Raw genomic sequence first — 23,883 nt, forward strand, 5'->3', positions numbered from 1 at the left:
ACAGTCAAGCTTTGTTTTCTACCTGTAGTGTCTTGAAAGGTCTTCTTCGCTCACGGTCATAAAGTCACATTTGGTACATGAGTGTTCTTTGCTTTCTTTGAGGGTCATCTGATCATCGGTTGCTTGCTGGTGATTCAGTTCCTGCTTGACCTCAGATGCCTGGCCTTCATGAGCATTCTCATAGTGAAGCAGGAGCACATCTACATCAGGAGAGGAGAATGGGCATTGATCACACTGATGTTTAACTTGAGGGCTACCTGTCACCCCAGCAGTCAAGTGCAACAGCAAGAGAGCGCAGTGAGAACAATTACTTTTTTTGCAAGCAAACGGGTAAGAAATTTCTCCATGGTGCTTTTCAGGGCTGCAGAGGCCTCTGGGACAAAAAGGGCAATGCTTAATAGTACACTTGTGAATATTGTGGTGCTGTTGATAATGGCGCAGGAGAGGCCCAACCAAGATTACTTCTGGGCTATGGCTTTTAGAGTACCTAAAGTCACAAAACTGACAATTGTAGCTCGTTACTATTAAATCCTCAGTTGATTTAATGGAGAGGTCTTTCTTTTTAGCCAATCCTTTCTCTACTTTTGCTGTAAGCTGTTCATCAGTATTTTTGGCAATTTTATTTTGATTAATAACTGTTCCCCTGTAGGCCTTGTTAATAGGATCACAATTAGGACTTTCTGACATCCCTACCCCATGCTGCTTGCTGTGATGTTCTAAAAGTTTGACACTGCTGGAGGATTCACAGCTGAAACTACAGAACTTGCACCAGTAGTAGTTGGTGTCATCTGAACCGTTTTGCCTGGAGGACTCTACTGGCTTAATTGGCATTGAATATCCAACTGGCATATCATCTGCTGCTTTAATAGTGGTTTTGTCTTGCCACTTTCCCAAATCTCCAGGCTCACAAGAACGTGGAATAGGGCTGGATTTATTGGTGCTTTTCTCTGATGGTTTACCAGAATCAGAGGACACTTTCATTTTGTTAGGGTGCGTCTTTAGAAAGTGCTGCTCCAGCTCCGTTGACGAGTTGCCCATGTACGTGAAGTTGCAAAACTTGCAGCGGAAGTACTTCGTATTTCCTTGGCAGTCTGGAGTTTTACGCCCAATGCCAATGAAGGTCCCACCGAATGTCACCTGCAGAAGAAGAGTATAGTTTTTTAGTAATGATTAACCATTAATCACAATCAGTACCTATATGAATCAATCAACTGTACCAATCTCCATAGAAATTTGCTCGTTTGCTGAAATGGTTCATAAAGACTTGGATTGGAGAAACCGAAATTCAACAAATGTATTTTTTACTTTACAGCATAGTGGCCTGAAGCACTGCGGTATTATATTCAGGACAACACTTGATTAGCATGTGCAAGTCCTAAATGTGCTTGCACAGACTTTCTTTGGACACTCGGGATTTCTTAAACTCTAAGGGCTCCTTCAGACGTCCGTGATCATCAATTCAATCTCAGATCTCAATGCACAGACTGGCCAAGCATTTCCTGATCCTGATCGTGACAGCCTCATAGAAATATATGAACCTGTCATGATCGGGGTCAGGAGACGCACAGCCAGTCCGTGAATTGAAATCTGATATTGCACTGATGATCATGGACGTCTGAAGAAGTTCTAAAACACATTGATCAGTTTGACTCCAATAAGGTTGCTCTTGATATATAAGTATCTGGACATCTGCTGAACAATTAATATGATTGTAAGCCCCACTGGAAATATTGATTGATAAGTGTCATTATAGTTTCAGTAAAGTGGGATAGATTGGAAAAAAGATAGAATATAGGTGGGCATGTAGAAATTTAAAGTTGGATTCAATCTCTCCTCTCTGCAAATTTAATTAACGATTCCAATTTCTCATGATAGAAATTTGATACCCTATCACTAAATGCTAGAAAAACCACAGCAGGCACAAGTGACACTACAACCACGTATAGACATATACATCATACACAACTCCTGAAAGATTATCAGAAAATCTTGTCATTTTTTTTCCAAAGTAGTCATGTTGAGCATTCGTCTTGGGTATATCAAGACAAGAGGAAAGGTAAAGTAGGACACATTTGTAATCATTGTAGATGGCTGCCAGAAGTCTAGTTACAGCAAATCAAAATCAGCCTCGTCTACGACACGTGGACAAGTGGCCTGCTGCACGAAAAAGGTCCATACGATTGTGATCTTGGAACTTTGGTGCTACAAAGGAAGGATGAATGCTTATGTAATTTAATAACTGTGAAAAGATAACTACATCAGTCATATGCAAATTTTTGCACTATACTGAACTATTGGAGGCTGCTTGGAAACATGGTCCCACTGCTGTCCATGTCTGCTTTAATACAGTTGGTCGTGCTGTCTAAAAAAAAAAAATATGACAGCCTACAGTAACACAACGATAAGCACAAGCTGTTACTAGCAATCAGGATGGACAGGCAGAAACCACGTCATAGCAATCAATCACAGCTCATTTAATAGATGTAGACGGCAAATCATTTCATATTATCATTGAATACTGTATGTTTGGATTCTTGTAACGTTACCAACATTTTAATTAAAATAGTCTGAAGCTCGTGGCTGCCCATGTCTCACTTAGCTGTCACGTTCACGTAAACTTTACTTGAAAGAAGCAGGACAGGTATCTCAAGACTTCCTTCTACAAGTGATTTATTATACCCTGGATAACCCTTATTTAAAAGCTTCTTTCTCTAACTGACTGTCATACTTCAGACAATTCCTCTCAACAGAACACTTCCAATTTCCAGACGCAAGATTGAGCCAGCAAAATATCTAATAAAGTTCATCCACATGGCAAATTATACTCTTTATTTTAGAAGATGATGGCACCCGATTATTACAACAATATTCTCATTCCGGGAAGATAATCCCATCTGTTCACGATATTTTGATTCAGTAGACAATGATCTTATGAAGTTTTCAACTGTTGTGACAATCACTCAAGAGGAAAAAAAGATCGAACTGGCAATTTCCATTTTGTATATAATAAAGTGTTAAAGTTCCACCTTTAAGTAGACCACAAACTTGGGTAGGAGCAGTTATAGGTTATAAGCCTGGGAAACAATACTCTCGTAATCAATCATCTGCTGTTCCAGCAGTGCTGAGGTTCTCTTCCGATCCCGCAGTGATGATAAACAAAATGTCATCACTGTAGGATCAGCAAAATCTCAGCAGTGTTGGAACAGCAGGGGATCAGAGAGCTTTGTTTCCCAGGCTTATGACCTATAAGCCACCCTACCCCAGCTTGGTGGTCTCCTTAACAGGGCTGTGGTGTCGAAGTCTTGGGAGTCAGAATTGGTGCCCATTTTGGTGAAATCGGTATGAAATGAACAGACTACGACTCAAAATATATAGTAAATTGGTACAGTAGTTTAATGCAGTATGTGATGTAATTTTTTTCTGAAGAATATGTAAAGTTATAAAATGTCCTATAAATGTCTGTTCTGTTCCTGATCTAAGGATCTCGGCTTTCAGCAGAGATGAATCTGTGCTGAACTTTATCTACATGCTCAGTAGTGAGGCAGTGCTGTGGGGTCAAGAGTATGAATCGGAAGTCAGGGAAATTGAGGAGTCAGAGACGGATATATATGGCTTACGAAGAAACTGCTCAACAGCACAGCTCCTTAAGGTCGAACTTTAACTGTGACTGCTGCAGCCAATTACTGGTCTCAGTTGTGATATTTGCATGAAGTGCACAGGACACTGAAGTCAGTTATTGACTGCAGCGGTCTTGTGCATGTGGAATGGGACGTCACCACTGCGAGACCAGCAGGAGAAATCTACACTATTTTACGCCGCTCTCTTTGCTATCCAAACTTTTTAAAAAATCATGTAAATCTCCTTTAACACTAAACCAGTAGAGCAGCATACTTCTTGACGAGACATGGCTGCCCCAAAAAAACACTTGAGCATTTAATTGATCTATAGCTGGTTATGTGATTTAACCAATTGTGACACTTGACCAGTTATTTTTTTAAGTCCAATCGCATTATTCTTCTAAGTTCCTTCAATGTAATTAAACCAAAAGGTCACTGCCAAGATTGTCTCACCAGGCTTACAAACAATTAACACACTGAGCGGAAAATCTAACGAAACCCAAAAATATATAATAACTTCACTATTTTCCTTGTATTAAAAGCTATTTCCTAGACTATACTGCTATTGAATAAATCATCAGACACATACAGTACATCCTATAAAACGTTTTATAACTTTTCCATATCCGAAGGCTTAGACGACAGAACATTCCCACAATGCAGACTTGCAGAAAAAAATGAAAATAGTAATAATAATTTAGAGAAAATGCATAGACATTACAACAGAAAGACGCCAGGGCTTTATCCCCACCTTAAAAAACAGTAAGACGATAAATAGTTTAATTATTCCTGTGAGTTAAGGCTGCAGTGACAGCTACGAGGAAAGAAAAAAAGGGTTTCCAAGGCCTGTTGTTAATATAAAGGTTGTCATAGCAGGCAGGACTGCCCTTCCCAGGAGTGAGCCACACCTGTCTAGTGATGTTACAGGGAGATTGAAAGGCCCGTAATGAGTACGTCAGAGAGAAAATTCTCTTTCATGATCCAAAAGACACGTATTCCACACCTCTGAAATTATGTCACATTCTGCTCGGCCTTCAGTTTTCACACCCACGAGACATTGCCGTTCCCAATCTGCATAATGCACAATGCTTGGTAGTATAGCACCTACCATAGATAATGTTCAGATAATGATATTATTTAAAAGGAATAATGCTTAGATAATGAAGGGAAATGTCTCCTTTTAGCACAATTTCACAGTTCAATATAAATAGGAAGCTGAGCAATGCCACATTCACACGTCTGTGTGTTACGGTACGAGATCGGCAACGTTTCGGTCATAAATAGGCCTTTATCAAGCCAGTTACAAAATTATACAAACAACTATAACTGGCTTGAGAAAGGCCTTTGTATGACTGGAACATTGCCATTTTTATTATTCTTGTATTTTGGACAAGAAAGAAACTGAACCATTACATCGGTGCCTTGAAAGAATACATTTACTGGAGCTGCTTACAACTTGGTGGGAAGTTGTGCCAAATATGAACACATCAAGTATGGACCATAATGTACTTGTAAAGAGGTGGACAAAAGGAGAGATTTCCGCAGTTTGAGGCCTAATGAAGTGTCTGCAAGCAAATGCCACCATCTACTTGTTAAATCTTGTAGGATGAGTGAAAGTAGTGAGAACCACATCAGCAGGAATTTTAAAGGGAATCTGTCACCACATTTTAGGCTTATCAGCTAAAAATATAATTGGATTGAGTGGGAGCTTTGCATTTCCCAACTACTTTTGAAACCCCCTGACTCCCCATGTATCACCCAACAATACCTTTTTATTTCACCTGCGCTGTATGCTAATGAGTTGGGTCCAGTCCAATGGGCGTTGTCTTTAGTCCTTCACTCCACCCCTCCTTGGCTGTTGTACGCAATATTTCTCCAAAATTTCATAGTTCGTGGCCATATTTTGCGCATGCACATTGCAATGTTCTCTCGTGCGTGCGCAGTATGCTTTGCCCAACTGCGAGCATAGCCGGAAATAAGTAGCGCGCATGCTAGCTACATGGTTCCTGAGGGGAAGAGGTTGAAGGAGACACCAGGTCAGGTGGTAGCTATGGCAAAGTTAATAATTATAAAAGACTCAGGAGAGAAGTAAAGAGGACACCTGGACCTGTAGCAGGACAGAGGCAAGTGGCCGCGGAAGTGACTTATAGCCACCAGTACAAGGACCAGATCCGAGTGAAGTAACAGAGAGACCAGTTCCGAGGGAAGGAACAGAGAGACCAGATCCGAGGGAAGGAACAGAGACCAGATCAGAGAGAAGGAACAGAGAGACCAGATCCGAGGGAAGGAACAAGGAGAACAGATCCGAGGGAAGGAACAAGGAGACCAGATCCGAGGGAAGGAACAAGGAGACCAGATCCGAGGGAAGGAACAAGGAGACCAGATCAGAGGGAAGGAACGGAGACACTTGATCCGAGTGACCAGAGACGGGAGATCAGACTTGGGAGATCTATAATGAGTGAGCAGAGCCAGGGCCAAAAAAAGACAAGGACACGGAAGATGGACGTCCGTGTGAGCTGTAACATCCAGTGTCGACGTATGGTACAAAAACAAGGGACCATGGTTGTGGATCAGGGGACGGAGGGGACTTGTGGCCCAACGGCAGAGTATCGTAAACTCCCATTAGGGCCTGAATCATGTATCATATTGCCTAGAGACAGAGTGACGATGGTCATGGATCCAACAGTCGGTGGCACACTTAGGGTCAAGATGTTAGGACCAAGATGTCTTTGATGATACTAGTGTTTAGTTGTAATAATAGGAATAGGAGTGATCCATTAGAATTGCGTAAATATTATATGTAGAGAAATTTACTGTGCTTTCAATGTTTACTATATTCGTTGATTTTGTGCCATAGGCACCCCTTTAATTGTGAACATCAAATAAATAAGAATTGGTTAAGTTGTCACGGTCTCTTCATTCTCTGCACTGTTGAATCTCAAGCACCTGTTTACATACTGACCGGACATGGGTCTCTTGAACCAAACTAGGCAGCCAGTTCGTATATCACTTTCCATACTCCTACCATGCCATACAGATGTGTGAATGTGGTATAACTTTGTAAATGCTTTGTACTGGCTTAAACCATAAAGAACCCAGCCAACTGGGGGAAGCACGGTGACTCAGTGGTTAGCACTGCAGCCATGCTACGCTGGGGTCCTGGGTTGAAATCCTACAAAGGAAAACATCTGCAAGGAGTTTGTATGTGCTCAATGTGTTTTAATGGGTTTCCTCCAATTTCCACCCACAGTATCAAGACATACTGATAGGGAATCTACATTGTGAGCCACAGAGGGGGCAGTGCCGATAATGTCTGAAGAGTGATATCTAATTTATGGTGCTATATAAGTGAGTAAAATAAATAAACCTAGAAAGCTTTGACATTTAAGGGATTATTCTCATCTGTCCACAGAAGATGTAATAATTTTTAAATTGTTGATGGTCTGACCACTTGGATCCTCACTGATCTAAGGAAATAGTCCCTGGAGAGACCCACTTTAATGAAGTGGTAGACTCCTGGAAAAAGCCAAGTATTGTAGATGCATATCTTAGGCAGTCCCAAACAGAATGAATAGTGTGTGATGTTGTGGACCACCTCAAGCAGAGCATTTTATGCTCTTGAGATCAGTATATGTCCCAGCATTTGGAGCACTACCGATTAGCAGGTTATCACCTATTCTATAAATGGTTAATAACATGTGCTGCTGTGTTCTTTTTTATCTATATGATGATGCAGTTTGCAGCGTGCACGTGTTCACATTAGGAGTGCTGGTTGTTTTTTTTTCATCTCTATATAAATATTTATATATATATTTTTATAGTGTATTATAGTGTCATTTTTTACATTTTTAAAATTACAAAAAGAAAAGTGGGCAGATGCAAAGGTTTTGGCACCTTGCATCATTAGTATCGAGTAGCACCCCCTTTTGCAAATAACACCGCTTTTAAATGCTTTTTATAGCCAGCTAAGAGTCTTTCAATTCTTATTCAATGTATTTTCATCCATTCTTCCTTGGAAAATTCTCTTAGTTCTGTTAAATTCCTGGGTCGTCTTGCATGCACTGCAATTTTGAGGTCTAACCACAGATTTTCAATCATATTCAAATCAGGGGACTGTGAGGGCCATTGTAAAAACTTCAGCTTGTACCTTTTGAGGTAGTCTATATTTGATTTTGACATGTGTTTAGGATCATTATCCATATATAGGATAAATGCACGTTTCAACTACAGTTTTTTAACAGATGGTGTTATGTTCACAACAAGAATTTGTTGAATTTTCATTGAATCCATTCTTCCCTCTACCCATCAAACGTTCCCTGTGCCATTGGCTGCAACATAACCCCAAAGCATGATTAATCTACCCTCATGCTTAATGGTTGGCAAGATGTTCTTTTCCTGAAATTCTGTGCCCTTTTTTCTCCACACATATCTTTGATCATTGTGCCCGAAGAGTTATTTTAACCTCATCGGTTCACAGGACTTATTTCCAAAATGCATCAGGCTTGTTTAAATGTTCTTTTGCATACTTCTGATACTGAATTTAATTGTGAGAAGGCAGGAGAGATTTTCTTCTGATGACTCTACCATGAAGGCCATATTTGTGCAGATGTTTCTGAACAGTACAACAACATACCACAACTTCAGAGTCTGCTAATTATTTCTGAAGGTCTTGTGCAGTCAAGAGAAGGTTCTAACTAGTGATGAGCGAATATACTCGTTACTCGAGATTTCTCGAGCATGCTCGGGGTCCTCCAAGTATTTTTTAGTGCTTGGAGATTTAGTTTTTCTTGCCGCAGCTGAAAGATTTACATCTGTTAGCCAGTATAAGTACACGTCGGGGTTGCCTGGTTGCTAAAGAATCCACACATGTACTTATGTTGGCTAACAGATGTAAATCATTCAGCTGTGGCAAGAAAAACTTAATCTCAGAGCACTAAAAATACTCGGAGGACCCCCGAGCATGCTCAAGAAATCTCGAGTAACGAGTATAGTCGCTCATCACTAGTTCTAATTTGCCTCTCTAGAAATCCTATGAGCATGTCTCACTGACATTTTGGTTGGTCTTCCAGACCTTATCTTGACCTCCACTGTTCCTGTTAACTGCCATTTCTTAATTACATTTTGAACTGAAGAATGGGCAACTGGAAAACTATTTGCTATCTTCTTATTGCCTTCTCCTGCTTTGTGGGCCTCCACCATTTGTATTTACAGAGTGCTAGGCAGCTGCTTAGAAGAACCCATGGATGCTGTTTTTTCGCACAAAGTTAGAGAAGGAAGGGTTTTTTATAAAGCTGGGAAATTGGCATCATCTGGCCTTTCCTAGCAATGACAGGGAACGAGCCATAACCCTAACAAGCTAATTAAGGTCTGAAACCTTGGTCAAGTTATCTGAGCACACAAATCTGCGAGGCTTCCCAACCTTTTGCATTGACTCATTTTTGGTTTTGCAATTTTAAAGATTTAAAAAATGACAATTTTTTTTGCCTAAAATACAAAGGAAATGTGTAATGTTTAATTTAAGTCCTTGATCATTTAATCTTCAACTTGCTTAAAGGAAACCTGTCACCAGGTTTGACAGATATGGGATATGGCCACCAACTTTCAAGGCTGATATACAGCATTCTATAATGCTGTATATATCTGTTCCCAACCTGACCTGAAAGACAAGAAAACCGTTTTTTATTATACACACCTTGGGGACGATTGGGTCCAATTTGTATCGCTGGTCTTAGGTTGGCGCCTCCCCTCCTCCTTGCATTGTGTGGATGATGCGTCTCTACGTCATCCACACAGGCTCCCCGGCATCGCACTCCTGCACAGGCATACTTCTCTGCCCCGTTGAGGGCAGAGCAAAGTACTATAATGCGCAGGTTCAGGGAAAGGTCAAAGAGGCCCTGGCGCACGTGCACTGTAGTCCTTTACAGAGAGGTACACCTGCACAGGAGCACAATGCCAGGTAACACTGTGTGGATGATGTAGGGATGGGTCATCCACACAAAGCAAGAAGGAGGACAGAATAGCAAGAAGAAGGGAGGCGCCGGACAAAGACTAAGACACCCCTTGGACCGGACCGCCCCACGAGTGAGATTAATAAAAGCTGTTTTTCTGGTCTTTCAGGTCGGGTAGGGGGCAGATGCACAGCATTATAGAATCATCCCTGAAAGGTGGTGGCCATATCTCAATCGGCCAAACCTGGCGACAGGCTCGCTTTAATTGTTCTCAGTAATTTTGACCAGGGTGCCTAAAGTCTTTCACTGTATGGTATATGTTAGATCCCTGTTGTGTTGGAAACCCATTTGCGCCACAAGATTGCACAGCTCCTTTCCCTTAACCGTTTAGACGCCAAAGTTGATATAGACCACATCATGTCTGGGGGTTAAAACTGTAGAAATCAGTTCAGCCCCATCTCTGCATTTTCCAATCGGGAAGTTGTTAAAGTCAGCACCAACAGCCAAAGGTGTAGGCACAGCACTTGTGCCCGCACTACCGTCATACGAAAGAGTGCTAACAGCCAACTGCCCATTGAGCACTATTTTTACTACATGACTAATTGACCTGCTGCCAGGCAGTCCAACCACGGCTCCCACCACGGATTGGCAGCTTTTTGTGTATAATGTGCATAGATAGAAAGCTGCCAATCAGTGGTGTGGGCAGGGTTATACGGCGCTCGGCGTTCAGAGAACTAGTAGATCTGCAATAGATAAAGCTGTATTTAGTCAAAACTGCAGCAGCCAGTAAACTAGGTGATACATCAGGGTCTCTACCCTACATCATGTTGCTCTCAGATGGGATAACAAAAATCTGGTGACACATAAAAAGGAAGGTTTGGGCCACAGAGTGTCGAGAACACAATTATATATAGAATTTATTTTATTGACTTAAACTATTCATTACCTATTGAATCCTAACCAATCTAATGGGGAAGTGGAAATTTCGGCTAATGTACAGTATGTTAGTTCAGTTTGAAAATACAGTTAGGATTTCCACCACCTCCACCCTCCCTTTCATTCATTGCTCTTCACACACTAGGAGTTGGCCAGCAGCCATTCCTTTTTTTTTTTTTTTTTTGGCTGCAAGAGAACTCTATGCAGTCAGTTGGCAACCGATGCTTTGCAAAATACGATAAAAGTGTGTTTTTTTTCCCCATTTTCATAACAAAAAATGTAACGTTAGATCTACCGTTCCCCATATGCACAATCTTCTATGATTATTTCATAAAATTTACTGACATTTCTTTCCTTGTTCTAATGTAAATCAGCTTCCCATACACTGACGTGGCGGGAATCCTGTGGTGGCCTTGTCATTATACACAAAAGCCAATCTGAGCAGGCAGAGATGCAAAACATAAAGCATGAAGGAAGCACAGGGGAGCAGTCTGAGTTTTCAATGAGGAAAAAAAATATAATCCAAACTGGCTTAGATTCCATGTAGACTTAAAGGGAATCTGTTGGTAGGATCAACCCTCCTAAGCCGTCTATATGGGCATGCAGGTCATAGAAAGATGAATAAAATGATACTTTTGATATCTGCTATCTGATATCTTGCTCTAAAGAAATCAATGTTTAACTTAACATGTAAAATACCTGTTAAGATCTAAGGGCCGGATATAGATCTCCCTCAGAATCTGCCTCCAGAGCTTTCTTTAAATGAAAGAGGGCATTACAATAATGACTGACAGTCTGCTCTCCTGATCTAAATGTCTCACACTGGTAACACCCTCTTTCATTTAAAATAAGCTCTGGAGGCAGATTCTCAGGGAGATCTAGGTCTGACAGATAATATGTAAAGGAGCTGTTAAGATCTAAGAAAAAGGTGGATATTCTCTGGAATAAGACATCAGATCACACATATCAAGATATAATTTTATTCAGCTTCCTATGACCTGCATGCCCATATAAACAGCTTAGGAGGGTTCGCTCTACTGACAGATTCTCTTTAAACAGCTAAACTGTAGTCATTGATCATTGCTGCCTTCTAATGGGGTAGTCCAGTCCATTGAAAAAAAAATATTCTTGCAAAAGTTTAAAATGCTACAACTAGTCACTTTACCGATCCCCAGCGTTCCAGAGGAGCCACAAACCATATAGCCTGCTACTGTACAATGGTGATGTTTCAACACTGGCATGTGGCTGCTGTAGCCAAAAATTAGTTTCAGTACCACACTGAAATATGACGAAGGCCACGTTCACACATTCAGAATTTCACATTAGTATTTATAAGCTGAATCCAGGAGAGGGTGAAAAATGCAGAAGTGGTGCACGTGTTTCTTTTCCTCCGATTGTTCCTTTCTGGGTTTTGGCTTACAAATACTGATGTGAAATACTGACCACATACTGAATCTGTCCTACTTTTTATCACTTGACTCTTTCTTCTAAGAATGAGTCAACCCCAGAGTCCAGCATTAAAAGGATTCCATTTACAGCTTTTAATATAGCTGACTTTTCTGCTCAAGGCAGTCTACTTCCCCGTAATATTACTCAGCTGTTTTGGACTGGTAGAAGTGTTATAACCCTGTAAATACAGTTAAGATGTTGCAGGAAATGGAGTATGAACTCAGGAAGGAACAGAGCTGAGGTGTCATGGTGTTTCATGCCAATTGCACAATAATGTAATCATTGCAGATAAAGCCGCCTCATTATTAAAATAAATCCCTTACATAGTAAGGATGAAGGGAGTACAAGCAATACAACTTTAAAAAGCACCAAGGAACGACTAAATGTCTTTAGTGGGTGGTAACGTTTGGAACGAATGGTCGCCCAATGATTTGGTGAATGCTGGGGATGACCCTGGGGAGATATTGAACACTACATCTACCACATGGACTGTTGTGTGCTAGGACCTGGAAATCATACAGTTGTGTATTGTCATTACATTGTTGTCTACTGCTTTTATCAGTCAGGTTTGCCACTTTCAGAATTTTGTCCTATCTCTCTATCTGTAGCCCAGCTCTGATGTAAGAAACCCCTCCCTCCGTTCTTCTTACTGAGTCAGTCTTTGTCATCCACATTTGTCTAAGGTTCAGCCATATACATCTCTGATTTAGAACTGTCTTTCTACCTACACTAGTTACTGCTGTTACTATTGTGCATAATACAAGAATTCAGCCTGAGCATACATTTTTCCAAAGCCTCTTCATGCATGCCTCTGCAGTCGAGTCAAGCTATCTGATTAAGTTTCTTTGTGTGAGTACTGGTTCAACACAGACGTCCATAGAAACTCTGTCTAAAGAGCCCTACACTTGCAGCCTACTAATGGAGTCAGAATATGGACAAAGGAGTCTTATCAAATGAAGACTAGTTTTTGTGACATTTCTCTGCTTTGGTCACTAGAGTGTAGAGTTCTGAATGGGGGACTCACTTATTACATTCATTAATTTGATGCAAATAAAAAATGTCTGAAGAAGTCAATTTTTTAGTAACGAAGACCCCCCACACACATTAGAGTAAGCACAGACAAACAGGTCAATTTAAGCAGGACCATCTAATGTGTGTGTGTGGGGTCTCCCAACTCCTCCCCAATAAATTATATCAAGGAGAGAAAAATCAGGCCCTGGTCCGGGTTGAGCAAAGTCTCTTCATCACTGCTCTGATACTTGTTAATAGGCTGCAGATGTCATAAAGCAACCCATCCATGGGCTCAGCAAGTCATGCCACCTGCAACAAGAAATATCGGAGCAGCGGTGGAGAGGCATCGCTGGACACAGAGCTCAATTTGATATCTCAAACAAGACAACCACTTTAAATAGTGGTTCCTTTTGTTCAAAGCAGATAAGTTGCAGCCAGAGTGGTCTGATTTTGACTTACTCTCTATTCTCTAAGTGGAACACTTGAATGCTCGACAGAAAAAGCTTTAATGTGTACAGAGATGTCCACAGATATATCTTTTCACTGAAACGAGTGTCTGTCTGTCAGCTATTTGATATGTGTGGACACATTGGAAATACATTATTTTACAGCCAAATTTATGATTTATAGTACTCGTTCCCAATTATCAGGCCATCTAAAAAGGGAGTCGATCACACCATGAACGAGAAAACCACTTGTTTGTCGAGAGTGATGATTTTAAAGACTGTTTAAAAATAGTTTTCTGCAGCACATTATCCTTTATAAACACGGCATGTGCTGTCGATAACAAAATATTCTATGCACACACTTAGAACCTAATACTGATGCGTTTCAGGGAATAACCGCTAGGGACTAAGACTGGGCTATAGACTAGTCAGAGAGAAGGTCTTCGGTGGCTTCTACCTGTCCTCTGCCCTGAATTGATAGGTCTCTGCTTGCGTGTGCACATAGGCAGACATCTCACAATCCAGGGTAGCGGGCAAGGAGAAGCAGCTGGGGACCACCTGTCCGACTAGTCTAAAGGATAGGTTCCCAATTAAAGTTGGTCTGTCCACGCATAATTGAGGTTGACTGGAGTAAGCAGATCAATAAACGACTGCCGATCAGCTTCTCTGTAGGTGGCTGCTGGTTTTTTAATGGCCGTGGCATAAACCCAACATTAGGCGTAGTTGTGAATATAGTATATGAACAAAGGCATGCTAACAAATGGTGCCAAATATGGCAACTATTATGAGGATGTTGAACCCAAAAACCATAGCCGTGCGAAAAATAGTATCCAAAGTAACATAAATGAAGCCAATAGAATGTACAACGTTGTGGTATACATGGAGAGCAGTTAATTTGTAGTATACATAGCTGCTGTACTAGGAGGATTTCCTATTCCTCCTTGTCCTCACAATTTCAAAAGCCAAATCAGGTTCTGAACTCCAAATGAATATTTGCTTTTATAAGTTCCTAGAAAACCAGCCCTGAGTTCTGCACTTTAAGTAGTTTTGAAGATTAAATATATCCATTTTTCTTAAAAGTCTACCTAAAATTGTCAGACTCATCATTTCAAGGCTTCCTTGGGGCATTCAATGCAAAACTGCTGTAAAAATCCCATCGGTGTGTATTTTTAATCATTTTCTATGTATTAAATAAATAAAAAGCAATATGAGACGTAGTGTAGAAGTCTGGAGAAGATACAAGGAGATATGGAATCTGACAGGTTATGTTGTCCTAGATTGATTTCATATGAAACAACCAAACTAATATTTCACTATTAAAGACTCTTCTGCATACCCACAACATATACAAACCATTCCATAGGCCCATTTTCAGTTTTGCCATTTTTAAAATGTAAAAGATGACTATATGTATATATGTATGTATATATATATATATATATATATATATATATATATATATATATATATATATATATATATATTTTTTTTTTATTATTATTTATTTATTTTTTGCCTAAAATACAAAGGAAATGTGTCATGTATAACTTTAGGCCTTGAAGAGATAATTGAATCTCCAACTTAGTTAACTGTTCACAATAAAAGTACTTTTGACCAGGGGTACCCAAACTTTTACGTGCCACTGTATATATATATATATATATATATATATATATATATATATATATATATATATATATATATATATATATATATATATATATATATATATATATATATACACACACCCAATGCATTCAATAATGCAAGTTTGTACCAGTTCATAAGAACAAAATCCTGCCATGCTCTACTGCTACATGCATGCCGAACAGGAGCAGATACAGACAGAAGAGGGTCTCTGTGCAAGAACAATACATGGGCCTTTTTTGCCCAATATGCGCAATTCCACCTGTGTCGGAGGTTGTAGTGGCCTTCTCATCGGTCGGACAGTGACCTTCTCACCGGTTGGGTAACTGCACAGGTTGCACCTACGCTATGTCTGCCCCTGATGCTGAATCAAGGAGATAGACGCATCTCCCCTAGGCAATATGACTGTCTGGTGGACTCAACATGTCACAGCTTAAGTTCTATAATATGGACCTTTACTGACTCTGCGGAAATTCTTTTAGATGCTAGCTTTATAATCAAAAGCCTGCAGTAGTACGGTGTCAAAATAGGGAAATGACAAACAACAAATTTCAGGCATCTTTGTACTGTCTATATACAACAAAATGAAAACTACAATGAGCCCAGGTTTTGTGGCATGCATTACAGTATATATTTCACACTGTGGATAGCCTCTCCTCATTTCCTAAGCAATGTCCACTTTTCCCAAAATTGCAAACAGCAGTAATTGTTTGGTGCAAACGTGACTTTGCCAGTTTTCTGGAGTCAAAACATTTTCAATGAGGGATAATACATTCCCTTTTATGTGTGCTGCACCACAGGCAATGCCAAGTGTGTGACCCCCTAACTCACTGTATGCAGTTCTCTATAGAGTTTTCTGGGTTAATGGGTTGGTTTGGGGTGGTTTGGTTCTGTTAGATGAGCAGCCATTGACCAAAGCAACCAATAAATATTTATTAAGATTGGTAGTTGAAGTTTCTAAAATATTACTCTAAAAATTTTTCTAAAGTTTGGTTGCTGGAAACTCTCCATTTAAATATGAAAAGACTCTACATGTCTATAGGTACTAACACATGTAATAATGCTTTCCGCAGAAAAATCGGCATAATACCTGCTAGCCTTAGGCCTACACGGCAATCACAAGGAATATCTGGGTTATAATAATAATAATAATAATAATAGCCAAGGTCATTGTGATCAACTATACCACTGATCAGCCATAATATAAAAACCACATGTCTAACATTGTGCAGGTCCTACATGCACCATCATATCAGCTCTAACTTGTGAACGCATGAACTAAACAACCTCTTTAGGTGTCCTTCGGAGTCGTCACCAAGACATGTAAAGGTGACCCATTTCCACTCCAGACGTCCTACGGTGGAGATGCCATAGTGTTTGTTATCATTGAGAATATCACACTTTCCAAAGATCACACCTACATCCACAGTGTAAACCATCACGCCACAGATCTCTATCCCACAGCTCCTATCAATCTATGCTGTGGATACATTTTTCAGCATGTGCATGAGATTTTTAAAAACTCAGCCTCTATGCTGGCACTGCAAAATGCAGCTGATTTTCCATAAGAAATTATACACTGGAAAATACACTATGTTTTCGCATTGTGGGAATTTTGCCTCAGGCGTCAACTTGAACGTGCTTATATTGGCCTAGTTAAGAGGCATTAAATGGGTTGTCCCATAAGCAAAGTACATTTTAATTAATAGATCTTGGAATTAAAAATAAGTCCCACAATTAGATGTGTCAAAAAAAAAAATGTTCATGTGTGGAGATAATTTTATATTGGTTAATAACATTTTTCCATTTCCATCAAGCATCAAGATGTTGGCAGCACATTCCCGGTTTACACAAAATGATCAGCTGCTGACTACAATGATTTTTACGCCATCTTAATCGATCTGATTACTTGAAGAAAGAGCGTTTTGCACATCATTCAGTGGTCGGTGGCACGTTTACTAGCCTGATGATAATCGGGAACCAGCGTTCTCACGAATGCTCACGAGTCAAATGTTGTCTCGTGTAAAATGTCCTTTTACAGAACTTGTCAGCACGATTTTGTATTGTAGATAAAGACAGGGCTGTAATGGTTCTGTAATATTGATTAAACTGATGTATTTGGTGAAGAAATATACTTTATGGATCTTCTGTAATCACCATTTATGCTGATTAGATTTTTGTGCACAGGGTCTGGACTGTGCACTGGGTCTTCTCCAAATCTGTGATTCCCCGTCCCCTCCGCCTGCCTCCACGCTTTGATTGACCGGTCACTGATGAGGATTTTAAACAAAGTTGGCAAATCCTTCAAAAAGTTGGAGGGAGACGGAGGGTGTTGTGAACTCTATTTTTGGGCTCCCTCTAGTGGTCACAAGCAGTACTGTGTAGTGTTGTCTTTCTGCAGGTTGGCTTCATCACCTGGTTCGTTATCCTTGGTTGGTTTCCTATTTAGCTCACCTGGATACTCAGTTCCTTGCCTGCTATCAATGTATTCAGTGCTCTTCAGATTCCTGGTGACTACCTTGCCCCCAGTCTCTCCAAGACAAGCTAAGTTTTTGTTTGTTCAGTTTCTGATTATCAGCGTTCATCATGTTTTTTTGTCCAGCTTGTTAAAATGTGATTTCTTACTTGCTGGTTGCTCTAGGGGACTGAGTTTCTCCCCTCACACCGTTAGTTGGTGTGGGGGTTCTTGAAATCTCAGTGTGGATATTTTGTAAGGGTTTTTTACTGACTGCATAGACCCCTTTTCTATTTTCTGCTATCTAGAATTAGTGGGCCTCTTTTGCTGAATCTGCTTTCACCCCTGTGTATGTGCCTTCCTCTTACCTCACCGTTATTATCTGTTGGGGGCTTCTATATCTTTTGGGGATTATTTCTCTGGAGGCAAGAGAGGTCTTTCTTTCTCTCTAGGGGTAGTTAGTTCCTCAGGCTGGCTCGAGACGTCTAGGATTTTAGACACGTTCACCGGCTGCCTCTAGTGTGGTTGGATAGGTTCAGTTTTGCGGTCAGTCCAGTTTTCCACCTCCCTAGAGCTTGTCCTATGTTTAGTCATCTTGCTGGAGTAATTTGTGATCCTCAACCACTAAGGATCATAACAGGAGGGGTCGGGAATCACAGACAAGGGGGAGAAGACCCAGTGCACAGTCCGGCCCCTGTGCACCGAAATCTGATTAGCCGAAAACTTCAAATGCTGATCAATTAAGAACCACAATGCGGATTTCTTCACCGAAGGTATCAATTTAATCAGTAATACAGCGCCATTAGAGCCATGTCTTTACTTTCCACTACAAAATTGTGCTGACAAGTTCTTTTTAAGTACTGTAAATTCCATGTAGCAATGGATAAGGCTTCTTTTTATAGCACATCCCTCAAATGCTAAATCGGATGAAGATCTGTAGCGTTTGGGACAGACAGACTAGTATTGGCTCTCCCCAAGCATCAGTGATCAATACATATAAATTATTTTGCCTAGATCATTGTAAAAACCTATTGCTATTTCAGAGATGCTCTAACCGAGTCATTTAGCCATCACAATTTAGTCCTTGACCTAGTTTCTCAGACTATCTCATGTTTCCTGTAACCAGCAGTCAACATCAAAAAATGGACTATACAATTTGCTGCCCATTATGTAACATTGATAATCTAGCACTATAAGACGTTCCTTGGGTTCAAAGATCAAGTTAATACATTAACCAGATTATCCTGCTGACTAATGAAAGTGTTAATTCATATTTGATAAACACCCAAAAGCCATAAATGCAATGATTTTTTTTTTAAGTATAATGAATGAAAAATCAATGCTTAACAACATAGTAGAAACACTATCGAAAAATAACTACAAGAAAAGTAAAAAAAAAAACGAGGATGGAGCTGTAAAGAAAAAACTGCAAGTTACAAGCCCACTTAACTGAAGAAGTCAACAAATAATACTTGAAACGGTTGTAGGAGAGGCAATAAATCACTAAAATCCTAGAATTAAACTTTCGGGATCATTCACGTTCAATCTAGCAGCTGAGGTTGATGCTATTTATTGACATTTCACTAATAAAACCACATCCATATGTCTTATTTCTAGAAGGGGTGAAATTCGAGGCCAAATTTATCACTGCAACTCATTTCAATTCCAGTTTGTCCTGACAATTTAATAGATAATATATCATGCCACACTGTCTTCTAAAATTCTAGAACTCTGAATATATAGGAATAAATGTGGAGTTTGATTTCCAATACTATGAAACCAATATTACATTCTCTTATTACCTGGATTTTGTATTAATTTTACTGTAAAAAAAGTTTAATCCCGTTATCAAGAAATCCCTCCACCGAAAGGATCCAGCGAATGGGTTTCTGAACTGCCGTGCCGGAATAGGGAGGTGACCATGGCCACGCATGTGCACCACTGCTCCAAGTTTTTCTTAATGAAAGCCAAGCAATGCACTCGCCAATCTCTGACAGCATCACAGAGAATAAATGAAGACGTGCCATGAGCGGCCATTCAATGCCGGTCCCATGTGGATAGTTGTGCTACATTGTTTCCGCCACTCATTTTCACTCTTATGGGAGCAATGGAAAAAAGTGGTACATAGCATGTTCATCTTCTTGTGGTCGGCGGATAGATAAAGTTATTATCCATTTATGGCCAAGATGGTATAAACCGTTTAATAATACAGAAGTGGGAAAAAACGCGTGGGTAGTGTATAGCGATCCCTAATGTCTAGGCAACAGAGGAGGCTCGGGTCGCCACTCCAGGTTTCCCCACCTTAGAGAACCCAGGAGTGAACCACCCCTGACTACAGTGGATTATTATAAATTTGGACCAATTTGTTTTCAGTTTACCCCAAGAATTACCAAATAGAAAACGTAGTGATCTATAAAATGCAAAAAAGGATAACATTATAAAACAAAAAATACAAGATCTCAACTTTGCAGATTAAAACAACTAATCCTACAATATGGTATCAATGAATTAAATTGAAATGTAAAAACGTATATCTAATTCTCAGGAACATTTCTAAATGCTAACAGTCAATGTAATACCCATTACGCACTGGTTAAATTCCCCTGGCACCACTCCAATGGGCTCAACAGGCTTTGCTTTACTTCCACTGCTCGTGATGATGTATTGAAGATGCACATGAACGCTGCAGCCACTCATGGGGATGTTGACAATATTGATTGGCTGCAGATGTCACATGAATGAACTATATGTCATTACTGCAGGGAAGTAAACAAAGTGAGTTTTACCTACTTTTTATATTATTTCACTTTGTCTCCTTTAAGCTACATTGTGTAAATTCGCGAAACACTGCTTAAAGCTGCAATAAAACTTTTTAAAAAATTGTCTGTTTTTTCAAAATCCTGAAATTTTGCAGATGTTTTAGTGACCACTGAGCACTTCCAGGCTGACACTTACTGTCTCTCCTCTGAAATCATCTTAATATTATTAAGGAGTAGAATTAAACTAAATATAAGGCCCTATTATAAAACCACAGGCAGACAACACTAAATTTACTTTTGCCAGTCGGTGATGTTCCATCTTTGCTACTCCTCTACCTCAATGCACAGTGACCTCTGCACATGTCAGAGAGCACGCTCATTTCTCTCCAACAGAAGGCAACACTTATTCACATGGGTCAAACAGCACATATGAAAATGTGATAAATTAACAACTCCGAAACCTACAACAATTGATTTAGCTAATGGTAAGGTTCACCAAAGACATTTCTATTCTCTTTTGAGATTGGTGACAAATGTCTAAACCAATTATTTCCACATAATGTACACACCTCAAACCTCTATATCTAACTTTATAACCAGGAGTTCACATTTTCAGTATATTTTCCATTGAGCGGTCAGTTCTTCACGACAATTTCTACCTCAATGAAACAAATGTTTTCAAAGATTATCCCATCCTCTGACAACTTTACTCAATTCTATCTCTAAAACATTCCAGTCGTTGGTCACACCAATAAGATTCGGTCACACTCCATGACTAAGACATTACAGTAAGTTTGGAAAATATTTGGTCATAACTATATTGCAAGCACACAGGAGCCTATCTAAGCCTCACCGGGAAAATGACATAACACGTGAAGGAATTAAAATTAAGGAGTGAGTGCTCAAGGCTCAAAGCTAGCCCGTTTCATCTGATCTCATAGGTTTCATAACACATTGGCTATGAGGTTGCCACATAAGTATCAATAAGTCTTCATTGCTCACGACTAGAGATGAGCGAATTTGCTGTTTGTTGGGCTCTCCATGCATTTGTCATGACTGTTATCCAAGAAGTATTGTTTCTCCTTGCAGAGATCGACATGCTAAGCATGCCGAGATGAGGAGACTTAAAGCCACAATGCTCCTCTGGATAATAGGCAACACATGCAGCTGCAGTGCCGAACAGCTGACCGGCCGGCGCGATCCAGGAAGCCGGGTTCCCTCTGCAGCTTGCCGAATAAGAGGGAACCCGAGCAAATCATCTCTACCCACAACCCAGTTATCTGTTCACCGGTTGCCATTACTTGGACAACTTGTAGTGACTATTAAACGACGCATGTGGAAGCATCCGCATACAGCCACACGACCTGCATACCAAATGTTAAAGATAGGTACGCAGGCCGCATGCAGAAGTAGGTGGAGCTAGCGGCCGAGGGCGGGGCTTCACGGAGGAAGTCCGCAGCTCCTCAAAACGCTAGTGTGAAACTAGCCTTAGGTAGTCCCTGAGCTCACCGATTGGCTGCAGTGCTGTCAACGTGACGTCAGCGCCGCACAAAAATTCAACAGAGACCGGGGCTATAGTAGAGGTTCTGTAATGGACCTGGAGAGAGTGAGTAATGCAGTTTTTTAATGACTATCACAGCATTTAAAATAACATTTTCTGAAATGGGACAAGTCCTTTAACCCCTTCATGACCCTAGCTTTTTCGATTTTGCATTTTTGTTTTTTGCTCCCCTCTTTCCCAGAGCCGTAACTTTTTTATTTTTCCGACAATATGGCCATGTGAGGGCTTAATTTTTGCAGGACAAGTTCTACTTTTGAACTACATCATTGGTTTTACTAAATGGTAAAACTGACCTGCCATTATGATTCTCCATGGCATTACGAGTTCATAGATACCAAACATGTCTAGGTTTTTTTTTTTATCTAAGTGGTAAAAAAAAATTCCAAACTTTGCTAAAAAAAAAAAAAAAAAAAAAGTGCCATTTTCCAATACCCGTAGCGTCTCAATTTTTCGTGATCTCGGGTCGGGTGAGGGCTTATTTTTTGCGTTCCAAGCTGACGTTCTTAATTATACCATTTTGGTGCAGATGTGTTCTTTTGATCGCTCGTTATTGCATTTTAATGCAAAGTCGCGGCGACCAAAAAAACTTAATTCTGGCACTTAGACATTTTTTTCTCGCGACGCCGTTTAGCGATCAGGTTAATCCTTTTTTTTATTGATAGATCGGGCGATTCTGAACCCGGAAATACCAAACATGTGTAAGGTTTGATTTTTTTTAATTGTTTTATTTTGAATGGGGCGAAAGGGGGTGATTTAAACTTTTATATATTTTTTTTTTTTTTCATATTTTTTAAAACATTTTTTTCTTTACTTTTGCCATGCTTCAATAACCTCCATGGGATACTAGAAGCTGGCATAGCGTGATCGGCTCTGCTACACAGGAGCGATGCATAGATCACTCCTATGTAGCTGAATTACAGGGTGGCACTCACAGGAAGCCACCATCAACAACCATAGAGGTCTTCAATAGACCTCTGGTTGTCATGCCTATGCATCGCTGACCCCCGATCATGTGACAGGGGTCAGCGATGCGCTCATTTCCGGTCGGTTGGCCGGAAGCGGTAGTTAAATGCCGCTGTCAGCGTTTGACAGCGGCATTTAACTAGTTGATAGCGGCGGGTGAATCGTGATTCCACCCGCCACTATTGCGGGCACATGTCAGCTGTTCAAAACAGCTGACATGTCCCGAGTTTGATGCGGGATCACCGCCCGTGCCTGCATCAAAGCGGGAGTTCTGACCTCAGACGTACTATCCCGTCCGAGGTCAGAAAGGGGTTAAGTCTAAGTCAACATGGCAATTTTGGGAATGTAACACCAAGTCTCAGGTGAAAAACAATGAGAGTGAGTAATATTCAATATTTTTTTTGTTTTGTTTTTTATGACCACCACAGTTTATAGAGGACAGTTTATATATCTACAAAAAGGATAGACAGAAAGAAAGAATGAAAGAAAGGGAGAAAGTGAGAACGAAAAAAAAGACAAAAAGAAAAAACGAACGAACGAAAGAACAAACGAAAGAACAAACAAAAGAACAAACGAAAGAACAAACGAAAGAACAAACGAAAAAAGAACAAAAAAAGAAAGAAAAAAGACAGAATGAAAGAAAGAGCGAAAGAAAGAACGAAAGAAAGAACAAAAGAAAGAACAAAAGAAAGAACGAAAGAAAGAACGAAAGAAAGAAAGAACGAAAGAAAGAACGAAAGAAAGAACGAAAGAAAGAACGAAAGAAAGAACGAAAGAAAGAACAAAAAAAGAGCAAAAAAAGAGCAAAAAAAAGCAAAAAAAGAACAAAAAAAAGTAAAAACAAGCGTAAGAAAAAACAAGTGAAAGAAAGAACAAACTAAAGAAAGAACAAACGAAAGAAAAAACAAGCGAAAGAAAAAACAAGCGAAAGAAAAAACAAGCGAAAGAAAAAACAAGCGAAAGAAAGAAGCAGTACCAGAAGGAAAAAACAGGGGTATCAAGCCTCTCAGGCAAGAAAGAAAGATAGATAGATAGATAGATAGATAGATAGATAGATAGATAGATAGATAGATAGATGCAGTATATTTAAC

At 40.0% G+C, this 23,883-nt stretch overlaps 1 protein-coding gene across 4 annotated transcripts in view; it reads right to left on the minus strand.

Annotated features, from left to right (window-relative positions):
- TRPS1 (transcriptional repressor GATA binding 1) overlaps positions 1-23,883 on the minus strand; it is a 322,262-nt gene that overhangs the window by 176,812 nt on the left and 121,567 nt on the right. For 3 of the 4 annotated variants that reach the window (XM_077271107.1, XM_077271105.1, XM_077271106.1), the window contains one exon: positions 23-1,137. In XM_077271107.1, the coding sequence (XP_077127222.1) occupies positions 23-1,137 (1,115 nt within the window). The remainder of the gene's footprint in view (positions 1-22; positions 1,138-23,883) is intronic. The other variant, XM_077271108.1, reaches the window with a different exon arrangement.

The sequence above is a fragment of the Ranitomeya variabilis genome, chromosome 6 (assembly GCF_051348905.1).
Source record: "Ranitomeya variabilis isolate aRanVar5 chromosome 6, aRanVar5.hap1, whole genome shotgun sequence".
Lineage (NCBI taxonomy): Eukaryota > Metazoa > Chordata > Amphibia > Anura > Dendrobatidae > Ranitomeya > Ranitomeya variabilis.